Consider the following 23,018-nt stretch of genomic DNA (forward strand, 5'->3'; position numbering starts at 1 on the left):
CACACCTTGTTAAGGTAAAGTCCTCAATTTGTCCTGAGGCATTGCTCTCTAGTCAGAGGACAGCTTACTGTCCAAGATCAGCAACTTATATAACTTGAATTGCATGGCCCAAGCAAGTCCCTTCTCTCTGTCAGGATGGGAGATATCAACACCACCTCCACGAGGAAAACACACATACACACAAAACACACTCTGAAGTGCTCCCTGTATCACCTGGGGAGCTGGCAGTGGAGGCCAGCTCTTTATCTGTTACCTAACCTGCAAACTGCAGCTATCCAGAATTCTCTTTTCTTCAATTTGTAGGAGAGGTACACTGCACAAAGAAGAGTTTGCAGTATGTAATGACTCAATGCTAGCACAGTTTCATTCCAATTTTATTTATTTGTGGAATAGACAGTTGATCTTAGCAACCAAAAGAAAAGGTTCATAATAATAGCCCCTTCCAACTAGACTTCAATTTTTATTGTTGATTTCTCTGAATAACACTCTACACACATTGTATGCAAGAGTTACAATCTTAAGCACAAAGTAAGGAAACAAAGACATTCCATTAGCATTCAAGTGAGTCCTATGTTTTCCACTTTCCAGGCACTCATTCATTTTTAAATCCTGCCTCTCATTTTTAAGAAGAAAACCAGAAGGCAAGTTGTTCATATACATTATAAAAGTTGCATTGTGACCTAAATACTGCAACACATGCTGTGCTAGGCTACCTTTTAATTACAGAGTTTTTAAAACATGGGTGAATTCCTTCCCAATCATGGAATTTTGTTCATATTCATGACTAACATTCCTAGCAATGTTCTGACACTTATTAGAACACTTGGTTAATGCCACCCTTCAAACGGATTCATACACAGATGCCTTCCTACAATGTGAAGTAGCAAGAACAGTTCAATGCAATCTGTTGTCAAAAGGCAGAACAGCTATTACATGTACTAAGGACATAGTACATAAAACTCTATTTTTAACTATTTCCAAATGCAAGCAAATACCTTTCACCTAAAAAAGAGTATTGGTATTTCTAGCTGCCAGAAAACACTAGTAAAAGTCAATTTTCTTTTCTAGAAAAAAAATTTTGCTGGTGAAGAATCTGCAAGACAACTACTACTACAGGTTCAAGAAACAAATTTCCAAAAGCACCTTTCCAAAGAGGCATTTTAAACTTCAAAACACCACTAGCAATGACTTCTCAAAAATGCTGTCCTACTGAACTACAGACTAAAGAAAACAACTGATAATTTATAGTTCCGTCACTACGGACAATGGTGAAAATGCAATGGTGAAAATGAGGTAGCAGCCTCAGTGGTACCTGAAATAAAACGTTTACTGAACAAGACACAGCCAATAAAGCAGCAGTCAACACGAGTGTAACTTTATGTTAAACTCAAGTGTAGCTCTAGTAAGCAGTTTTCTTATTACAAAGTTTCAACTAAATACTGTTAGACTAAACACTAACAGGTGACAAAGTCACAGCACCCAATTAATGAGTGTTGTCAAATGACAAGACTTCAACAAGTTTCTTTTAGTCTTTAATGATTCGTTGATCAAGTGCCTTGTCCTCATTTGCCTAAGCACCAAATGGTTTAGTTATTTGCTCTAAGTACTAGTTTGGCAGCAGGATTAAATTAACATAGTTGTGATGTGGAATGTATTTCACATCCCATAAAGAACTAGTTTAGAAACATTTTCAAACCTTGCAGATAATTCAGGCGACTTCAGTTTGCAGATTAACTGTTTAGATTAGAACTAACTTGACATATAGTCTTTTACATTTTTTAATTAGAACTGCAGGCGTCCACAAGATATAAGCTAAAAGCTTCACAGAGAGCAAAGGGGAGAGGGTAGAGGGAGAAGCCAAAAATTATGATAGCAACAGAAAGAAGATGGGAGTTCCAGTGTTCTTAAATTGTTACTTTCACCTCCCTTTTAAAGTAAAAACTAAGAGCAGTATAGAAGAAAATGCAGATGTTTACATTCCCTTAGATACTTTAGCTGTCATACATAAGCACCAGTTAGCTATTCAAATTTTAAGAGAATATGATACAAAGACTGTCAACTGACTTGTTTTCCTGATGGTTCAGAATTACTATAAGATCTTGTACCAGAAGTTTCAAAAATACTGTTTTTTCTCTGGTTGTCCTTGATATAAATGGAAGTTTACATGTCCTATAGTAGCAAAGTGGATGTTCTTATGTTCTTTAAATACAGATCACAGCTTTTCAAGTTTCCCTCCTGAAAGCTCTCACCTGTATCCTCAGTTGACCTCTAACAGTCAAGTTACTATGGCAAAATTGCTGTTTGAAATTGCTTTCACATAACTAGGTTTAATACTGAGAAAAAAAAAAGAAAACCTCTCCTATAATTCAAGCGGATACATAAAAAGACAGTTAAACTTGCATGGCATTCCACACTGCATATCATGTATTTTTGTCAAATGCAAACTTCAATTATAAAGCTTCCTTAAAAAGTTCTGCACCCAAGCAACTGCCACAGCAAAAGGAATGAAGAAGCTCTTTTACTGAGTCTTCAGTTCAGTGACATGTCAAGGTCAAATGATCAAGGAACCTGTCCATCTGCAGCTGATCTTTACAAGTCGCATTTTTTCCCCTCTCCAAACTACCACCCACACAGGCACATTCCCACAACATTGTCTGTGCAGTTTTCAAGCCATCTCTCCTCCCAGCTTTCTCTCTCAGCTAATTCCCACCACCTTCCAGTTCATACAGGCTTCCTCCAAAATTTGCAGCTCACACTGCAAATCATCTTCAGAAGTCAAACTTTCTACTGCAAATGGACCAGCCCATACCCTCATTCCTGTTGTCCAACCTCTGTCTTCCCTTTTTGAATTTTCAGTTCAATTCACTGTGCTTGAAACTCCCTTTAAGACAAATTCCCCACCAGAAGAACTGACTCCATTTGATAAAGGTGAAAAAGAAGCTCATCAGGTCACACCAAGGCTGGCTGCCACAGCAGAAACAAATAAAAATAATGTCTCTTTAATATGTGGCATGTGTTGTTCTACATTTTTCTTCTTCAGCTGTTGGAATATGTACAAATTCAAGCACAGAAAAACTCATCCAGGTTGAACTACTAACAGAGAACTGCCCTAAAGCAGCCTAAAAATCCCTAAGCTAAACAGAGCTGTTAAGTATACCTCTTCAGATGTGCAGCAATCAAGCTACAGGGACAGCTTTACACTCAGTTTTATATGCCTTTGCTCATGCACATTTAACAAATCCAACAGTGCAGTGCATCTGTGTTTGCTTCACAAGTAAACACAAGATAATTGTTCAGTTTTACCTCTTGGTTCTCTTTTTAAAAAAAGAATTCCACCTATCATTAACTGATTAAAGAGAAAATCAGGATTACTACAATCAGTTGCAGATTTAGCAATCTGTCATGTATCAGCATTCACAGAATGCAACTATGCAAAAGTCATCAATACTTTCATCAGTATTCTCTTCTGTCATTTATAGAATGTATACTTCCCGATACGACAAATACTACAGCTGAGGTTTCAAAGATCTGCTTCCTTCACTAAAGTCTTGCCATTTTAGCTCAGATATCCAAATCAAGCCATGCAGCCAAAATTTTTAGCTTATGGGCTTACATTAGCTACAATCTACAGCACCTCATTTTCAAGTCAATTGGAAATACTTCTATAGAACTTCTATAGGTGAAGACATACATTCAGGCAGTGGCTTGGAGACTTCTAGACAAGTATTTTAATCTCCCTGAGAACTAGCTGGGGACACTCCAAGGTAGAAGGAATGGATTTCTGAAAAGTGGTTTCCCTGCTCAGAAAACAGGAGCTAACTTTTCCCTTAAGAAAGAGCTTGTAACATTATGTGGAACTTCCAGATGCATCTATGAGTTTGAAGACACTGCTTCATTGATCTGATAAGGCTTTTAATAACTCCTAGCTAGTCTTAAGGGTTTATTTGTTAGTTCTGACTCCTAATGGCAAAAGGCTTGGGCATTTCTATACTATTCACAATGTATGTTCAGCTTAGACCAAGTATTCCACATCCAAGCTGCATTAATGTGTTTCAAAGGCTTAAATATGCCATACACACTAGATTAGACTTTTAGCTCAGTAGGCAAAGTTAATTTAAGTTGAATATCACAACCTGTAAATCCAGAGATCACTGTAAATAACCAAGGAGCTATGTACAGAAATAAGTGGGTAGCCCACAGACACAGGTTCCCCCATATCTGTAGTTCATACAGCTTGTTAGACTGCTTTGTAAACACACTGCACCATGGTAGACTTTTTGCCTGTTACCAATAGTTATTACATCAGAGTATCAGTTATAAATGAAAGAAGAGAATCACACAGGCAAGTCACAGCAGCAAGTGCCACAAGTTTCTATATTCTGAAGAACTTTAAGGAGCAAACTATCTACCTGGAAGTCATCCAAGTAGATCTAAACAGACTGTGGTTATTACTAGCAGGTGCTCAGCACAGAGCATTCAGGATTTCTCTCATCACAGACAGAGCCTTAAGGGATGTATCATTCCAAAGTGGCAAGGGAAACTAAGGCTTCAAAATTTACAAATACAGGTTGCTTACACTACATATGCCATGCAGGTAAAAAGAGAGCATCAATCAGATGTATCAATTGTCTCCTGGAACAGGTTTACTGTGCTCATCCTGTCGAAGAAATTCTCTCTGTAATGCATTAGACTAACATTTACTTCAAGGGGATGATGCACTGAGTACTTCCCAACATCCACAGAGCTATATTTGGCCTGGAATTTACCTGCCTACAAGTTATAGACTGTTCCTCGCTGATCAGCACCTCAATTCCCCTGTTGGAAAGTGAAGTAAGCCATCAGGAGAGTTAGCTCAGAAGTTTAAACTCAACCTTTGCCCAACATACTAGGACAAGAGACATCCTCCCACAGCACAACAGATAAGACTTCAGAGGGCCACCAGACACTTCATCTACTGTCTTTCTTCAACATCAGCAGATCAGCCACTATCCCTATTCATGTTACTGGAACCACCTGCTCTGCCATTCATATCATCATTATTATTGTCAATAAACACAACTGTGGGAAATTTAAAAAGCAAGCATTTATGTGGGGACAAAGAACAGGAAGGGACTTAGTCCAAGTACAGCCTGATAAAATGACACGACCAACCAAGCCTCCATATGAAAGGGAACTAAAGCCAAAAAACCACATGTTCCAGATCACTGGCAAATCTCAACTAAAATTCTGCATCACAAAGATCAGTGCTACAATATGTGCAGTAGCAAAATGCTCCAGCATTTTACTGAAGTGATTTTTGCCATAACTTTTGTTGTACTTTTCTACCATTCCTGAATTTGTGAGTGAAAGCTCAAGACTTTAATTACCCAGTAGCTTGCAAGCTGTTAATAGCAACATATTGCAGTCACTGAACGTGACCACCTCCTGTCCAAGGCCTTCTCTCCAGGGGTCTGGCAGTCAATCCCTCACTGACAGTGAAAACGAGAAATAGAACAGACTATTCAACACACCTCTCTACACATAGTGATAGGTAGTGTCAAATAGAAATATCAAACCTCTCAACCACTTAAATAACATTGTTGCAGGAGCTTGAAGGAATTTAAAGACAGAGGAGGCATAGAAGGACGCCTAACCATTCAGAGTAGTTCTTAACCACAAGATCCCTCTCAATAGGGTAACCCCAAAATTAAAATGAGGATGATTAAATTCTTTCAAGTTCATTCAGTAAACAGTAATTCTTCCCATCTACTAAGGCAGAAATCCTCAATAAACACAGCCAGACTAGCATTTACAACTCAAGTAAATTTCCTTCCAGCATCCACAACAAAAACCCCATTGGTATGAAATAATACCATGTCTGTTGAGTTTCTCCAAGATAAGATGCTGTAACTCAGCTATACAAAACGCAGAGGAACTGGTAGAACTTGAAATCTCTTCTCCTGAGGTAAAGACCGTACACAATAAAGCTGGAATTCATTCAAGGCACCAGAAGATGAGGTGATCACCACCATTACTACACCGCAGCCCACAAGCAAGATTTCAGCCTGTTTCTTTTCAGAAACACTATCTTGACAAAAATCATTGACTAGTCAGCTACTTTATCTCAAGGGTCAAGACACATACCGAATTATTCAACAAACATACAGGGCAGTGCAACCAGCACTGCCTGTAATTCACAAACTCTGTTTCAGACAGGCCCTTCCCCCAAATCCTGTACATGCCAGACAATCAGCTAGAAGCAAATCCTTCATTTCCATCAATAATATTCCCCTGACCAGTCCTAAATAGCCCTGATAGCAAATTAGCATTTCTATGGGCCGAGACCAATTTAGTCAACCTCACTGTGTCCTTGCAGATTTTCTTTTACTTGAAAGTTGCTTTTCATTCTGTTGAGTAACTGTAAACAGAAGAGTCTCAATTTTTTAATCATTATCTCTTTTGAGGAAGGTAGAGGGAGAAAAGCTTTTTCATTAAGGAGAGAAGTTTATTCCCAAGGATAGTTTAAGCGACACGTATATATCCTATATATATACACATACATACATATATATATACACACACACAAACATAAATATATGTGCTTTAAACAATAACTAGCTTTAAAAAAAAAAAATCAACTTAGGAATTTCATTTTAATCCAGGCTGCAAACAGTATAGGAAGAAACAAATCTATCCAATAGGAATGTGATTTCCAAAGCAATGCAGACTCTGACAGATGGAGCCTGGGAAGGTACACGCCAGCTGCTCTGTTAGGAGCATTTTCTGCCCAATGCAGCAAACAGTGTTCGTGTTGGCTTTGGACTAAACCACTCTCCCTATTAAAAAAACCAAGAAATTTACATATATATTGTTGAAAACACAATTTCCAGTTCTTTTGCCAAATCAAATAAAGGAGATGTCACAATAAACATATATGTTGGCACAATACATTGTTACTGCCTGTTGTTTTAGTCTGTGCATACAATCATATTGGCATGCCACACTGAACTCAAATGACAGAAACAGACATGTCCATGTGCCATTTTCACACAGTCTTGTACACACAAGACCATAGATGCAGCAAGCGTAAGAAATTTGCTCCAAATCTTATTTGCTGTGTTTTATATGATGTAGACAATACAAGCTTCAGGACAGAAACCTTCTTACTGTAAAGTAATGACAGTATGCCTTATGACATCAAACACAAATTTCTTCAGAGCTGACAAAAAGCAGGCTCTGACATCAGAGATACCAACCAGAGCTCCAAAGTAGTGGAGTCACCATCCCTGGAGGTATTTAAAAGACGTGTTGGATGTGGCACTTAACACATGATTTAGTGGTGAACTTGGCACTGCTGGGGTAATGGTTGGACTTGATGATCTTGAAAGTCTTCTCCAACCTAAACAATTCTGTGAGTCTGTGGTTCTAATGCCACCCTCAGACTGTCAGATAGAAAAAGAAAACCTGGGCACTTCCATAGCAGCCTTCCTCCTTCAACACTAAGAAAGCCACCCAAGGCTTTGGAGCGTATGATTATTTTGGCACGCTATACAGCAGATAATAGAATGTAAGTTCCCTAACTCCCTATTAGTTTCTTTATACACTGTCTCTCAAATATTGATTTTTTGTTTTCTGTTTGTAATAGGGCTTGAAATTAAAATGGCTTTCTGTTTACTTTCTTAAGTGACAGCACCACACACAAATTTTAGCTCATCTAGCAAGACATGCTCCCTGATACATCAGAGTTATTTTTCACTTCTTTTTTGGTGGGAGTAGGAAGGAGTCCCTTTAGCATATATTAGTTACCTTAATATCCTCCTTGTAATATAGTGGCAGCGATACAGAACCAAACTTGAGTTTCTTTAAGTGGAGAGAAAAATTGGAACTGGGCAGATTTTCATGTCATACAAACCTTTGAATCAAGGCAGCTCAGAGTAACCTGCTTTGGAGCAAAGCTTTTCAGCTCATACTATGTGAAAAACTTTAATTTCATTATGTTGATAACAATGGTTATCATTGTTTACCTCTTCAGTTTACTCTCAAGGACTCATGAGTGCTCACATATAAGTTTTTTTTTTCTGTTTTGGCAAATCAAACAGAAGGTCTAAGCCCAGAATTCTAAAACAAATCTATACATGAAGACAAGCAACATGCTAAAATTCAATAACCTTTCATAGGCAAGCTTCCAAGATTACCTTTTTCTTTTCAGATCCTCACTCTAGTCCTCCCTACCCTCTAGGCAGGCCTGAAATCATATCAGACAGTTCTGAGCAAGCAAGGTTAAGACAACAAGACTTAGCATAAAGGATCAAATTACAGTGTCATCTCAGCATGTCCTGGTATCACAGGTTATCACCACAGATGTTTTCGTATTTAAAGGGTGGATACAAAGAAGATGAAGACTCCCTTTTTATAAGTTATTTCTGGGTAGATTCCGATTAGACACAATAGGAACATTTTTCACAATGAGCGCAAACAGTCAGTCACTGGAATTATCTCCTCAGGGAAGTGCTAGACCATCTTGCCTAGATAATGCTTTTGCTAAGAAAGAGTGGAGGAGATGGTCCTTAAGGTCCCCTTCCAACCTGGTATTTTATGAATCCGTGTCAACAGTGCTCTGAACACAGACAATAGGGTAACCTCAACTGCTCTGTGCAAAACAGCCACATGGTGAACCTCAGCATCCAAAAAGGGGTTCGTCCAAAAGTAAGCAAGCTCAAAGGTACACTCTGCACGGCAACAGGTTTTCTTCACATGGAGATGTCAGAGATATGACAGGACCAGGACAACAAAGCAGGGAGGCAAGTGGGGAAAGAGAGCATAGAATGTCATTAACAGGCATGTCCAGCTCCAAAAGAATCTCAAGACACTAAAATGCAGAGCCAAGAGTTACACAGGCCTTCTGACATCCAGCAAATGTCTGGACTGCAAGTGTTCCTAATTCAGGAAGAGTACTCACATTTAAGAAAGTCACTTTCGACACACAGCTGCTACCCAGATTTTACAGTTCAGGCGGTTCCCAAACATCACAGTATTCTTAAAACAAAGAAGAAAACAATGGCCATTATAGGGTCAAATTCTCCACACAGCTGACTATTTAGTGTCTCAAAGATGAATACACTCACTCCAGCAGGAAACCATCACACATCTCACAACACTGGTGCAACGTACTTAAGACCAGAAACCAGTGGATCTCCACAGTTTTGTAGTAGCTTGTTTGCCAGCACAAGACATACTCTCACATAGCACACAGGCTATACAGTGATCTCATGGTAATAAAGCAATGGACTGCAATACAAGGAGTGATTGTTTTTACAATAACTTGCATGTAAGTGGAGAAAAATCAACCTAGTTTCTGTTTCTGTCTGATCCCATAAACAGCTGCTAATATTGCTCAGACTTTTATATGCTCCTGGACCTGACTACAATTTTTATCTGATAGTGGCTGTAAGCACACTACATTCAGCTTATTTTTGAATAATTACTTTTTATTATGTTAAAATTTGATCTTATGGTTAGCAACAACTTTCCAAAACCTTATATGCAGAAGCTTATTTGAATACTGGGTTATTTCAATTGCAACAAGTAGGAAGTTAGCTTCTCTAAAAACTACACACAACAGAACAAACAGATGGCTCAGGAGAATGGAGAAGAGAAGGAGACAGAGTAGGGATGAGAGTCAATAATACCTCATTGTTTCTTCAACACCCCCCCCCCCAAAAAAAAATGAACAGAAGAGTAGATTACCATAATATCACAGTGTTTTAAAATCATTTAGTTCTGGTTATTTCCACATCCAGCAACAGGTAAAAACTTAACTTACAGAAACCAACAGAAGAAAGCAAGAAAGTTCTTCAATTGAAGACCAAGTTCAGGAGTGAGGGAATTGCTTTGTTTTGGTGAGACTTTGTCTCACCAAAGTCCTTGGTGAGACAATTGTTGTGGTGTTAGTACAGCAGTACTTCAAGTGAGTAACTTTTCCTAGAAATACAGCTGCAATGCCTCTGGCAGACACAATTACAGCTAAGTTCTAATCAGTGTTGAAGTTCCACTGGTGTTTTTATGATGCCCTTTCCCATGATTTTAAAGACTGCTTCCCCTTCATGTACAGTGTAGAAGAGGGCAGATTTAGGCAAATGCAGGAAGTGTAAAGAGTCGTACAGATGACATCAGAGCTTGCATTTCCATGCAACCAGATGCATAAGAATAGTCATACCCACATCACTCCCTGTCTCCCCCTCCAGTAGTAAAACACCTGAACTATTCCATTTCGGCACTTGACATAGAGCCACCAGGGCAGCTTGCTATCTCGTCTGTAATCAGCTTGACAGATGATGGCCTTATTACAGCTACAGAGGAGCTGTGTTTGGAGAAACAGTCCTTCCCAAGAGGAACACATCAGCCACAGCTGTGACCCACCCATACCCACACTGCCTCTGCATCTGCACGCCCAGGAGGAGCTGGGTTAAAACACAGGGGAGGCCAAGGGAGGACACCTACAATCATGTAGCAGCATGTGGGACAGTGTATCTGTCATATTCAACTGCTTCAAAGCTTGGGATGGCCTCCCTAGACTGCAAGAGGCAGAAGTAGTAGTCCAAGCAAATTTTAAGCCCATTAAGTCTGCTGGCAAGGCTTAGCTACCAGAGATAAGATTCCTATTACAATGTGAGCATCTGCAAGCAAGTCCAGGACTGGAACAATTACATTTCATAAGCTCTGTTGAAAACTCTTTAATTTAAAACAGCAAAAAGTGGCTGTGTCAGGGGAGGAAAAAAAAAAAAAGCAGCTATATCCTAAAAACATGCTCTCAGTTTTACCAAAGAATACATAGTATTTACATGTAAATTAACTCTTGCATGAATAGGGGGATAGAAATGGAAAAACTTTTTATACAAATCCAGTCTAAACACTGAAGATATATTCAAAGCAAAACTGAAGATCGGTCTTTTTGCCACCTCCCTTCCTAACCAGCTCTTGGGTTAGGATACTGCTTTTCACTTTCCTGCCTTGTTGTTTTTCAAAGGAAACTGGAAAGCAAAAAACCCAAACAAACCAACAGCAAATATGTTTCCAGTTCAACAACTACAGAAATTAATTTTGCTAGTCATAAAAGGTGAATTTTCTTATCATCAAGGATGGCCACATTTTTACACCCATTCCACTTAATGATGATGTATTTTTCTTAACTTTCACAGCAGTTGTTTGCATTTAGTAATTTTCTGAGAAGGCAAGAAGCTTAAATGAGTGTCTTTGCTCATTATTTATGTTCTCCATTTGCATAACTCCTTCACAACTGCTCCATTAAACACCTCTTCCCCTCCAAGGCCAATTTTAAAAAGCCTCCTGCTTTATGAGACTGACAAGTATGACTCACAGTATTCCCCACGTTCATTCCCCCAGGCATCGTGGGATGTTATTCAGCCAGTAAGTACCTGTTCCAGTTCATACTCCCCCACTCACTGCTGCTGCAGTAACCCCTTACACCAGTCTGGGAAAAAAACTAAAGGTACCTCTCCAGCTCTCTGCTGTAGGTAAGAAACAAACAGTAAAAGTATTTGCTTTTAATGTTGTCCTTCTCAGCACCAGAGGTAGCAAGAGAGTGGCTGAAGACAGTGAAGGAGGGTTACACAGTCCCTCTCCCATTCCTCCTGTGCTTTTACTCCTACCAGAAACCTGGGAGTTTCTCAAGACCCCCAAATTGCTTTCCAATCATCCTTCAAAACATTTCAATTTTCTGTCAGGAAGGCAGAAAGTTATTCAACATAGATAATGCTTTATCTGCTCTTAAGCCCCTTCCATGCCCAAGGAACACACTCAAATCCCCCACACATCCCACATTCAGGACCAAAACCAGCAACATTTCTCCCCTCAACAGAGAAGTAGAAAACCAACAGGTACCGTATCCCTGCATACTTGGCTTCTATCCCCAGTAAACAAGCTTCTCTCATAATTACAAAAATACCTCCCTCCGTCTCCAAACAGTCAATATTCATTCACCGCAGAGTACTGACAGGAGCTGATTTTACAGTTCTTGTTCCTGGACAGTAGGTTTTCAAAGAGGGAATGTATGCTAGAAAGTTTTCCACTGGCTGTTATCCTTCCCCACTAGTTAAAGGACAGACTGCTAAAGAGGAATGAAATGACACACCCACTACTGAAGTGATACAAGACTTCTTCCACAGTAAAGCAGCAGTTGTATGAGCTCAAGCTTCAATTACATCTATGGCAACAACAATTTTCTCTAACATTCAAAGCTAAGGATACCTTATAAATTAGATTCAAGACCTGTAGCCAATTAAGACAAATCTCAGGACTACTGCAGCGACCAGACCATTTCAATGCTGGGTGAACATATGGTATGCTGCAGCAGGAAACACACCCACGGTATTTGAAGAGAGCCCTTGTAGAGCCAAGCACTTCCAAACCAGATGCACATTTTATCTAAGGCAGCTAAAGCCAGGAGTTTGAATCATAGAAACAATAACTCCTCCCAGAGATTTAGAAATCCTGCGAGTCAGCCAGCAAATCAAAAGCTGAACAATCCCCAGTCAGATCTCCGAAGATCTTGCCAATGTTAAGTGCACTGATCCATCATTTCTTTACTTGTTAGTCTGATACTCTTTAGATCTTGACTAAAACATCATCCAGGCCACCTGCCATGAGGCTTCTAGTGGGAACCCTGGAGGGTACAATCATATTTTATAAAAATCTTCCAAGATCAGGTCCAGCTCTACTTCGTTAATGCATATCTGTGTCTTCACAGGTATGTTAAGAGAACACCATTCCTCCCTTCCTCCCGACACATACACTTTCCCTCACTGTTAAGAGAACCAAAGACCTTCAAGTAGAGAAGTTTTATTAAGCCCTTTCCACTCCTTGGTCTCAGAGCAACAAAAGGACCAGCTTCCCAAACAAGACAAATTTCTTATAAAGGAAAGGCCTGGCTGCATATATCAGAGGCCTCCTAAGAGTTTTACTATTAGGGAGAATCATGTCAGTCCCATTCCACATCACGTCTTCCCAGCTGCCTTCTATTTCCTCTGTATCCTGCTCATCCTGGCTTTCTCAGGTAGTTACAGATCACGATAGAGCCAAGGCTTTAGTCTCAACTTTGTGCCAATAAAGATAATCTAAAAAAGAAATGCATATAAACGTTTCCAGTAGCAGCAAGTTTCAAATTATTCAAACCCATGCTAGTAGAAGCTGTTTGTCTGAAAGACATCACGAAAAAAAGCTGCATAATTTAAGCTGCAAGGCAGTAAAACATGCAGCTAAATAATAGAAAGATATTAATTAAAAGAAACAGGCAGGGGACAATAGGTTTTCAGAGGAGATCTGAAATGAGACTGAAAGTAAACAATGTAGAGAGAAAGCGGGTGAGAGTTTCAGAGGCAGAAGCTGTGATGAGAACACTCTTGCGTCAACGGCAGCAGAACCAAAAGTCCACAGTATTTGGCAGCAGGAGAAGAGTAAATGAGACAACAGGTCTAACAAGTAATCTCAGCAAGCAGAAAGGAGACTTGAGCTGTGAGAGGGAAATCAGCAAATTCACATTAAGATCACAGGCTAAGAGAAGCTCATGGAAAGAGAGAAATGTCACTAGGAACATTTAGTGACATTAAAGTGACTAACATTACTAGGTATATGAATGTGAAAAGACAAGCCATGGCATAGCATTCTGCAGCTACTTAGATGTTCATGCATTCATCTGATGCACCTGCCTGGACACCTTGTTCTTCTCTTGTCTCTTTGTTCTATGCAGACCTTTTCTTATCATAGGCTCCAGAAAACACACAATCACTGCATAGGGACCACAACTCAAGTATTAACTTGTAGCACACCTGCTACAGTGAAGTCAAATAAGATGCTCAGCTGACAATGATTGCCGCGGGACAAATACTGGTTGGTGGATTAACTGATCGCAAAGTACAACATGGAGATCAGAGAATGAAAGTAAAGATACGCATCTGGTGAAAGATTAGCTGGGAAAAAAAAGCCAACAAAAAACTCCACGCTTGGCTGATAAAGTATAGCTCTGAAAAAGTATAATCATGTGAAACACTTCTGTGAGAGTAGCCAGCAGTCTACACTTCAATTCTTTTCCAAGGATTGTTATGCTTCAAGCGGTAAACAAGCAATGTTTTTTCTTGAACTATTTATAGCCTTAAGACCACCCAGTAAAAACATTACACTCAACTCTAAGGATGTCAAACCAACATTTGTTTTAGCAAGACTCCTCTGCACGAGTTCTGAGAGGCGTTCCTGCTTTCTTAACAAAACTAAGAACAGTACCACATTTTACTCCTATTTCTCTTGGACGCTACAATAAAATTAGGATAGTGAGGCAGAATATCTTCCCCATGAGTTCTTTAACTGTACATCACTGCAGTATCTGAGCTTCCTCACACATGGAGCAGAATGCTTGCACTTTAACTTTTGCCATATAAAGAATACACAGAATATATTACTTTGGGCTCTTCAAAGAGAGGAGGAAAAAGAAAGAGGGAGGGATGACCTGTCACAAATATATCTGCTATCTTAAGAAACATTAGGAACATAAGAAAGATGTATTTCATCGCACAAGAGACAACTTCAGTGTTCTTTTAGAATATTCCGTGATGTCGAAAGATAAAGTATGGCGCACATTACCTGTGGAGGTTATGAAGAGACCTTACCATAGGAGAGGCCCAGTACAAGAGAAGTTTTGATTTTCAGATACTTTTTCAGTTTGCCAAACTCAGCACCTACTAAACGTATTAGAGCCGGAATCTTCAACAAGACTATTATTAAAAATAAAGTCTCCTGGTAAGCAGTCAATCTTTTTCAGAATTAAACTAACTTGCTTTGTCAGTTCAGCAGGCAGGTTACCTACCAATACAGGTAGCCTTAATACAGGCTGCTGATTTTTACAAGTTGTACCTGAAAATGCTACACCCATATTTCACTCCAAGCTGAAATTCTCATGCAGGGTTCCCCATCCCCCCTTTTCTAAAATATCAGCATCACAGTAACAAATATATGATCTGCAAAGCATGCATGGCTCTTGTTAACAGCATTAAGGGCTTGCATAAGTAATGAGCGATGCTATTTGCATAGTCTCAAGCAAAGGTGGCACCTACACTCCTGTTAATTAACCCAAGGAAAATAACACATTCCCTCTAATATCAAGAGGGGAGTTTAGTTCTGCTTTCATCTGCTATACAATAAACTGATTCCTCAAAGAGCCCACCTGTTAGAAACGCTCTATCTTCTATTTCAATACCTAGCACTAAATCTATGAAACACTTGACTGAGCACCTCCAGTGCTGTCAGAAGGACACACTGACAGGCTAAAGGCGCAGGAGGAAAGGCACTTGCAGATACCATCTTGCTCTGTTCAGGAGCACATCATGACCTGTTCTTTGCAGCACCCTGGACTTGGCCCTTGAGAGCTCTGTACAAAGCTGCAAAGGGCTATTTCTGCAACCCACAGGAGACCTGAAACCTCTGCGGCAGCTGCCTCACCAGGAAGGTCAGGAAAAGGGAGGAACCACGCTGAGGCACAGTATCTACTATTACAAATTCAGCAGTTACTTCCCTTTACTTAGGGGTGGAGGGAAGATCTCTGTGACCAAGCCCACCCCTTCTATCACCAGTGCTCAGAATCAGGATGGGGTGGAAGGAATAGCATGAGAGGAAGACCGCTCCAGGTAACACAAATACTAAAGAGAGCAAGAACGCTTGGGTAATTATGAGCAAGCCTGGACACCGAGTAACTGACAGCCCACAAGTCATTTCCTACCACGCAACAACAAATAAAAACCACACTATGCCTCCTTAGACTCCAAGTCACTAAAAAGGAACTGAACACAGGCACGGAAGAGAGCAAGATACCCTCTTACCCCTTAAGGACGCCTTCTATATCAGAACTGACACTGTCCACACAGATGCCACCCCACTGTTCTGTAGATAAGCAAGATTTCAGTCATCAGAAATGTCAAACACAGACTGCTTTCAATAATGAGAAATAGAGCGGCATCTTCTAGTGCCTCTGCCAAGACCCACCAACACACAGACAAACAGTACTGTGAGCATTATGTAACTCCAGAAGTTCGCAAAGCCAAAAATTAGAACCTCAAGGTTTTTATGAGAGGAGATACATCAAATTCTTGAAAAGCAATTGCTGCTAATGAGTTCAGTGATGGTTTCAGGTGCATATTTTCCCAAGGGATTCATTGCACTGCCTCTGTGGACACTGTCTCCATGTTTCTGTGGATACGCACTTCTTGCTCTGTTGTAGCATAACAGAGGCAATTTGGAGAGGGGTGGGGTGGCATAGGGAACCCTTGTGAACAGCACTGAAGTCCACACAATCAGGTTCTGTTCCCAAATCTGACAGCATGTCCCTATATGACCTTCCGAGTCAGTTATAAATTCCATTACTCCATTTATGCTTCTACAAGACAAAGCCAGTTCAAAATGCTAAGCAAAGATATTGGGAAGTTGCATCAGTTCTTTTGTTCCAGAGTTAGGGTTTGGGGTTTTTTTCCTGTTAAACTTAGATCAGATAGTTACTGGAACTTTGCCCTCAGAGGTACAACACTTTCTACTTGTACTCAGCCTGTTCCTGTACTCTTACCTTCATTACAATGGGATCCACTTTATGAGATCTTCCCAAGGCCAATCTGTTTTCTCTTTACCATAAGAGCTACTTACTGCATCAACTCCCAGAGAATCAGAGGGAAGTAAGTATTAGACTGTTGCCTCTCTTATTCATGCTTCTTTCTTCCTTCCAACAATTCCACAGGGCTGGGCACAGCAAGTGCAGCACAGGGAACAAAGATCACACTTAGCATACACTGACCACAGACAACCTGCAAGCTTCTTCCTTCTGACATGTGCACAAACAGAACAGAGCAGACAGTGCTTCCCTCGTGGAAGAAAGAATACACACCTGTAAAAGCTTATCCCAATCCACTTTACTCCGCCTGATTAAGGTAACACAGTGCTGACATAATCTGCTGTAATACTAGTGAAAAATGGAACAGAAATAATAGCCAACATCTTGCTGGCTTCTTAAACCAAATGTAACAAAAATAATGGAAACATTTCAAATTCGGAAAAGCTCATCTCATGTCATCTACCTCCTTTGGACACAAACCAGACATACAACACTTTAGGATCCATTTCCTGCATATGCAGGGTAATCACTCGCTGATTCAGTGAAGTTGCACTATTGCCTTATTGCTCCTTTTGAGCTAAATATAAAGTTGTATTTTCCAAAATACAGACAATGCCTACACTTGCATAGGCACAGAAGACCTACACAAGGCACAGAAAAGCTACAAGCCTAACCCACCAGCCTAACCCTGTACCTGTACTGTCATTTTTAGAAAGAGCTACACATAAAACACCCAGTGCCTTTTATACTGCTGGCAAAAATTTGTTTAAACTACCTTAAAAAAGAACAGCATTTGAAAGTATAGCCTAACATCTTTTCTTAAAGAATATTATTTAAACCTACAAAGCATAATGGATGACATGCTCATATTTTATGTCATCGCTCTGAAGTTCTCTAATTTTGAACTATATTTGGTGTTACAGCAAGTGAACTAGCTTAATTTGCTTTTTTTGTAAAATGTTCCAAACTGAGCAACAAAACCAGGGGAAAAAAAAAAACTCACTGTATTTACTCTCAATACAAACTAATTAACCTATGAACATAAAAGCATGCAAGTTCTCACAGCACATAAAGGATTTGTATTAGTGACAATTTAAGAAGTTTATCCTTTTAGAGCAGGTCATTTCCTGAATTAGACATTCTGAGTGAACTTCTTTGTACTGAACTAATCTAAGCCACTTTCCAGGCACCAGGCAATGAAATCAAGTGTCCAACCAGTTACCAACATTTGAAGAAATGCCACAGAAAAAGGTATTTCTTGGTGAATACATGCTATCTACTGTATAGGAAGTGTGGGATATTCAATTTTTCAAACAAAGAATTCCTCCATGCATCTTGAAATATAAGTTATTTATGAAACTTTTTGCATGCAACACTTCTGCTCAAACCCCTACATTTATTTCTCTACTGACTGGAAAGATACTTCAAATTTTTTGCAATAGCAGTCAAACAAATCTGTCTCTGGATTTGTCCATTTTACCCAGAACAGCTTGTTAATTCACCCTTCAGTTTCCACATATCAGTCAGAAGCTACAGAAGGAAATACCATGACAACAAAAAACCACACATTTAGGCAACACAACACTTACTTCCTTAAAAGGTCTTTTATTTATGTATTTTCATAAAGCTGCTAAATGTACCCACTTGAGACCATCAAGCTCAGAATTTACACAAGTAGTGTAAGCTATTCACTTAAAGGTTCTCACAATCATATTAAAATTATACTTGATCTTAAAAACAAAAAATTGCAAATGGATCTTCAAGTGGTCTAGAAGCAAAGAGACTGACGAAAATCATATATCTGCATATGCATAAACAAGGATAAAGAAACACCTAATTTAGACAGTAGGAGAGAGTTGTAAGCAGCATTTTTTCAACAGAGAGGCCTCTCTGGGCTACACCAGTCAACTGTAGTTATTCCAAAGAAAGTTATCAGTGCAATAACACTGCAGATGCTGGTTTCCTGTGTCATTCTAATGCTTCACAAGCTAATTATTGTAAATAAGTTTGTTAAAACATGAAAATAATTCAATATAGCCGGAAAACTGACTGGAGAATCTCTATGGAAGTTAATACCTTTCAGCTGATCATAACTAGAACTGCAAGTGTTTTAATTTCTTGTTGTTCCTGTATTAGTTCTGATCTAGTTCATTCAGTCTAGGATACTGATGAAACTCCACACTAGTATCTTCAGCTTTATGTTACAGATTTTCAGATAACCTTTCAGTTACAAGCACACCAAAAGGGACTAGTCCAAGGATCTGGGGAAGGCATTAGCTATGGGAACTTATAATAAATTTTTTTAATATTTTCAAAATGTATCTATATTTAAGGAAAATTACTTCAGGAGACAAAATGCTTCCAGTTAAAGATTCAAGGTTCAAAACTTCCTCTTAAAACTGTTTAGAGTTTAAATTTCTGATCTAAAAGAAAATAGGAATCTAATTTTCTATCTGATTGTTACTGAAGCTTCCAACCAGAAACACTGTAGATTTTAAATCTTGTCACAGATCAGATACTTAATGCCTTTTTCCTTCTATTCAAAGCCAAAATCACCACCAAAAAAACCCCATCACTACGTACTTCAATTACTACTTCTATATTTGGTTTCCTTTCCTTTTTTTCTCCTCTCTCTCTCTCTCCCATCCCCCCCCAGACTGCCACCATCCTGTACTGCACTTTTAGCACTGCAGCTCTTCCTTAGAAACTTATTTGCTCTGTTTCTCCCAAATTGTTTTCCCTTCCTAACAGATAAACATTCTAGATAACCAAAATACACACGATTTGAATGGCAAACTGTGTTACTGGCTGGCATTCCGATATTGTCCCAATGTGCCTTAGCAAGAAACTGCTTCCTGCTTTTCTAAGAACAGCAGTTTTCCGCTTGAGAGTCCCAAATGCTGTCATCTTTCCTAAATGCTTCAGTAAAGGGATACTTACTGTCCCAAAATCTACATTCACCATTTGGGAGCCAAGTTCCCACCAGGTGAGTTTTCCCCCCATTCTTCCTTTTTTTTTTTTTTTTTGAGGAATCTTTAAAGACATTGAAGGAAAACTCCCTTCAAAAAATCAGCATGACTGGAATTTTACCAGAATAATTCTCAGATTGAGTAAAAGAGACAAAATTCCTATATTTTTAAACAAAAAAAAAATACAGCTATAGCTTGAATACAGCAATATTTGGGGTGGTAAATTACTTTCCTCCTTAAGTCAGCAAAGAATATAAACCATAAGGCTGAGAACATCGTTCTGTCTGCTATTACAATTACTACAAATTGTTAGTGCCAGCACTCAGAATAGTCAGACAAACCTGTTCCACCTCAATGGCACAATGCAGAGTGAGTGACAGCACACAGTAATTTTTCCTACTAGGGAGCACATAGCCTTACCCACAGAAAAAAAGAGAAAGTGCTCTAAATTCCAAGCTACCCAATTTCAAAGAGGCTGAAGTGATTCAGTTAAACGCTACTAGATAAGTTACAATATGTAGCCACTTGTGAAGTATTTTAACATTCACTTCAGGGCCAGGTTCTTTGTTCTGGTCTGTCTTTTTTATAAAATGCTGAATTACATTAAACACATACATTTTATATTATGTGCATGTTAAGCCTCTCCCTCTCCTTTTCTCCCTTGCCATCCCACAATACACATACTCCCAAATCTCATAACCCAGTGCCCTGTGTCATACTGCCTAATCCGGCAGTGGCCCCACCACAGGCACTGGCAGTATAATCTGTTCAGTAGTCCAACTGGACAGCAGATGGCTTTGCATCAAGTGCTGATTAAAAAACCCACCTCCATCAAACATCAAAAAATATGTAATTTTATCAATATATTTACCATTTTAACTGAGCAAATGTACAATACGTGTAAAATACGAGTGAGGTATGCATTTTCCAAAGCCACTGCGCAAGTCTTCATTAGGAATTTTAGAATTCCAGCTTCCTTTCAAGAGGGGTAAACACAGCTGTACACAGATAAAACAGACCACATCAATCCCACATCCAGCTGACCTTGATACTTGAGGTGAAAATGAGCTACCAAATTAAACAAAAAAAAAAAAAAGGGAAAAAGAAAAGCCTCCCCAAATGACCGGATGGGAACTTGCTCAAGTGGTGGGGTATTTTGGGTTATTTTCTGGAAGAAAGAAAAGTTTTATGACTGAAGAAAATGATGTAACTGAAGATTCTCCGTAACTTTCTGACACAGGGAAAAAGTCAGGAGCAGGAGACAGGTCAAAACTTGTGCCGCAATTACCATAGCCATGTATTTGTCATATTTCCCATGAGTAAAACCAAATGAACCTCGCCTCTAAGAAGCATTTATATCAGCAGCTTTCTTTGGGTGGAGCAAACAACTCGGAAGCATAAATAGACATTAACTCATACTACCTCATATACCACAAAAAAAACCCCCAAAATTTGAAAATATGGCTTGTTAGAACAGTTTTAATCCAAATATCTCTTTTTTTAAAAAAAATAACTTCATATTATTAAAACTGTGTTTCCATTTTTGCTGCTCCATTTAACAGTAAAATAGTTTACCAGCAATGATGGATAACAGAGACTTTAATAACCTATACTAAATACTCATCACAGGTGATCTAGTATTAAATTCAAAAACTTCACTTTACAAGCTGTCTAGTAAGTCAAGTCGTGTTTATTTGCCTTTTGTCTTCAATTTTTTTACTGAAAAAAAAAAAAAGTTGCATTTCAGCCTCTCTGGATGGGTCTGTGTCCACATCAGTATGACCAAGTATGCAGACTTACAGAGTCATGTGATGTAAATCCTGAAAAAATAATAATAGTAAATTGTGCTTAAAGTAGCTTCATAAAAATAGACTCAAAGCAAGGCCAAGAACCACTGGCAGTATAGAGGAGGGGAAAAAAAAATCCACACCGACCGGTTGAGAGACGCTACAACCAATAGAGCCTCTTCCAGCACCAGAGCCCCGGTCTGCAATCACTGTTGAAGGGTGTTTGAGTCGGGCAGCCTGCGAGAGGCACAGATTGCCATTTTGAAACACCGCCTCACGCTCACACGGCAGTGCCAGCGCACGGGCAGCCTCCTGCCCCCGCACGCCGCTGCCGGCCGCGATGCGGACCCGCAGCACCGCGGCTCCCTCGGCCCCGCCGGGACCCGCACGCCGAGGAGGACCCGGCGCGGCTCCCACCGCGGATCGCCCCGCGGCCGAGCTCCGTGATGTCACCCGTGTGCGGGGCCCCTTCCGCGCCCCCGAGCCGCTGCGGTGGCGGCCCCGCGCTGCCGGCGCGGCCCCGGCGGAGCGCGGTGCGGGGCCGCCCGGCACCCGCGCCCCACGTGCGGAGCACCCGCCCCGGCCGCCGCCCCGGGGCCCGCCGGCTCCCCAGGAGGGAGCCCCGCCGCCGGGAAGCCGGGGGGAAACCCGGGATACCGGGGCTGAGCCGCCCAGACAGAGAGGCTCGGGGGCCCCCGCGCCTCACTCACTCCCCACCCCAGCCCCGGGAGGTCTCCGGGATGTGACTCATGATAAACAAATACAGAGGGGGAAGGAAGAAAAAAAAAAGGAGGGGGGGGAAAGACACACCCTCGGAGTCGGACTGACATAATAACCCCCTCCCTTCCCCTCTGGAGCGGGGGGAGGGAAGCCTGGCCCTTCAGCTGGGAAAGTTGAAAGAAAAGGCAAACGCTGGGGACCGGCTGCGGGGCGGGAGCCGCGGCGGGAGCAGCCAAGCGCCGCTGCCCCTCGGGCGGCTCCGGCCCCGCCGCCCGCTCCGGAGAGCCGAGCCCAGCCGAGCCCTGCCGGCGGCCCCCGGTGCGCTGCCCCGCCGCCCCTCACCTGGATGTAGTTGTTTTCGCAGTAGTCGGCGACTCGAGTGAGGTTCTGGTAGCTCTCGAGCAGAGCCCGCTTGCCAGAAGGGATTTCCTCCTCTAGCAACATCTGCAACTCTGCCATTTTCCACCCCTCCGCATCGCTTCCTCTTGCATTAAAGAGACAGCGGCAGCGCCGGGCTCGCAACCCGCCTGGTATTGTGGGATTCCTCCTCGCCTCGCTTTCGTGAACGCTCGCTTTCCCCACCCATCCTTCCCCCTCCGAGGGGAGTGGAAAGAAAAAAAAAGGAAGAGGGAAAAACCCGCCCCCGCTGTGCAGAGGCAGTCGGGAGCTGTAGGCAGAGCCGACCGCATGCGCGGGCATCGCTCATGGCCACCGCCCGCGGAGATGGCGGAGCCGAGCTCGGGATTCACCGGCCAGCCTGGCCCTTGGGGTGGGAGGGCGGCAGTGGGGCTGGCGGGCCGTTCCTCTGGGTACCCAGAGACCAGGGGAGACCGTGGTGTCCCTCTGGTTGCCCAGAGGCGAGCGGAGACTCTGGTGTCCTTCCCTCACCCCCCTCAGAAA

General features: G+C 41.1%; 1 protein-coding gene and 1 long non-coding RNA gene across 12 annotated transcripts in view; both read right to left on the bottom strand.

Moving 5' to 3' along the window:
• The window catches only part of ABI1 (abl interactor 1), a 77,599-nt gene extending 54,879 nt beyond the window's left edge, over positions 1 to 22,720 (bottom strand). For 3 of the 11 annotated variants that reach the window (XM_064635976.1, XM_064635947.1, XM_064635984.1), the window contains exon 1: positions 22,461 to 22,710. In XM_064635976.1, coding sequence (XP_064492046.1) covers positions 22,461 to 22,577 — 117 coding nt within the window. In that variant the 5' untranslated portion in view covers positions 22,578 to 22,710. Of the gene's footprint in view, positions 1 to 22,460 lie in introns of all 11 variants that reach the window. The other 8 variants (XM_064636019.1, XM_064636001.1, XM_064635963.1 and 5 more) reach the window with 6 other exon arrangements.
• LOC135402679 (uncharacterized) lies at positions 19,672 to 21,859 on the bottom strand. Its single transcript, XR_010425210.1, has 2 exons — positions 21,546 to 21,859; positions 19,672 to 21,431 (listed from the first exon to the last, which is right to left on the bottom strand). It is a non-coding gene; the product is annotated as an uncharacterized LOC135402679 (long non-coding RNA).
• Positions 22,721 to 23,018: the final 298 nt, after the last annotated feature.

The sequence above is a fragment of the Pseudopipra pipra genome, chromosome 1 (genome assembly GCF_036250125.1).
Source record: "Pseudopipra pipra isolate bDixPip1 chromosome 1, bDixPip1.hap1, whole genome shotgun sequence".
In the NCBI taxonomy this organism is placed as follows: Eukaryota; Metazoa; Chordata; class Aves; order Passeriformes; family Pipridae; genus Pseudopipra; species Pseudopipra pipra.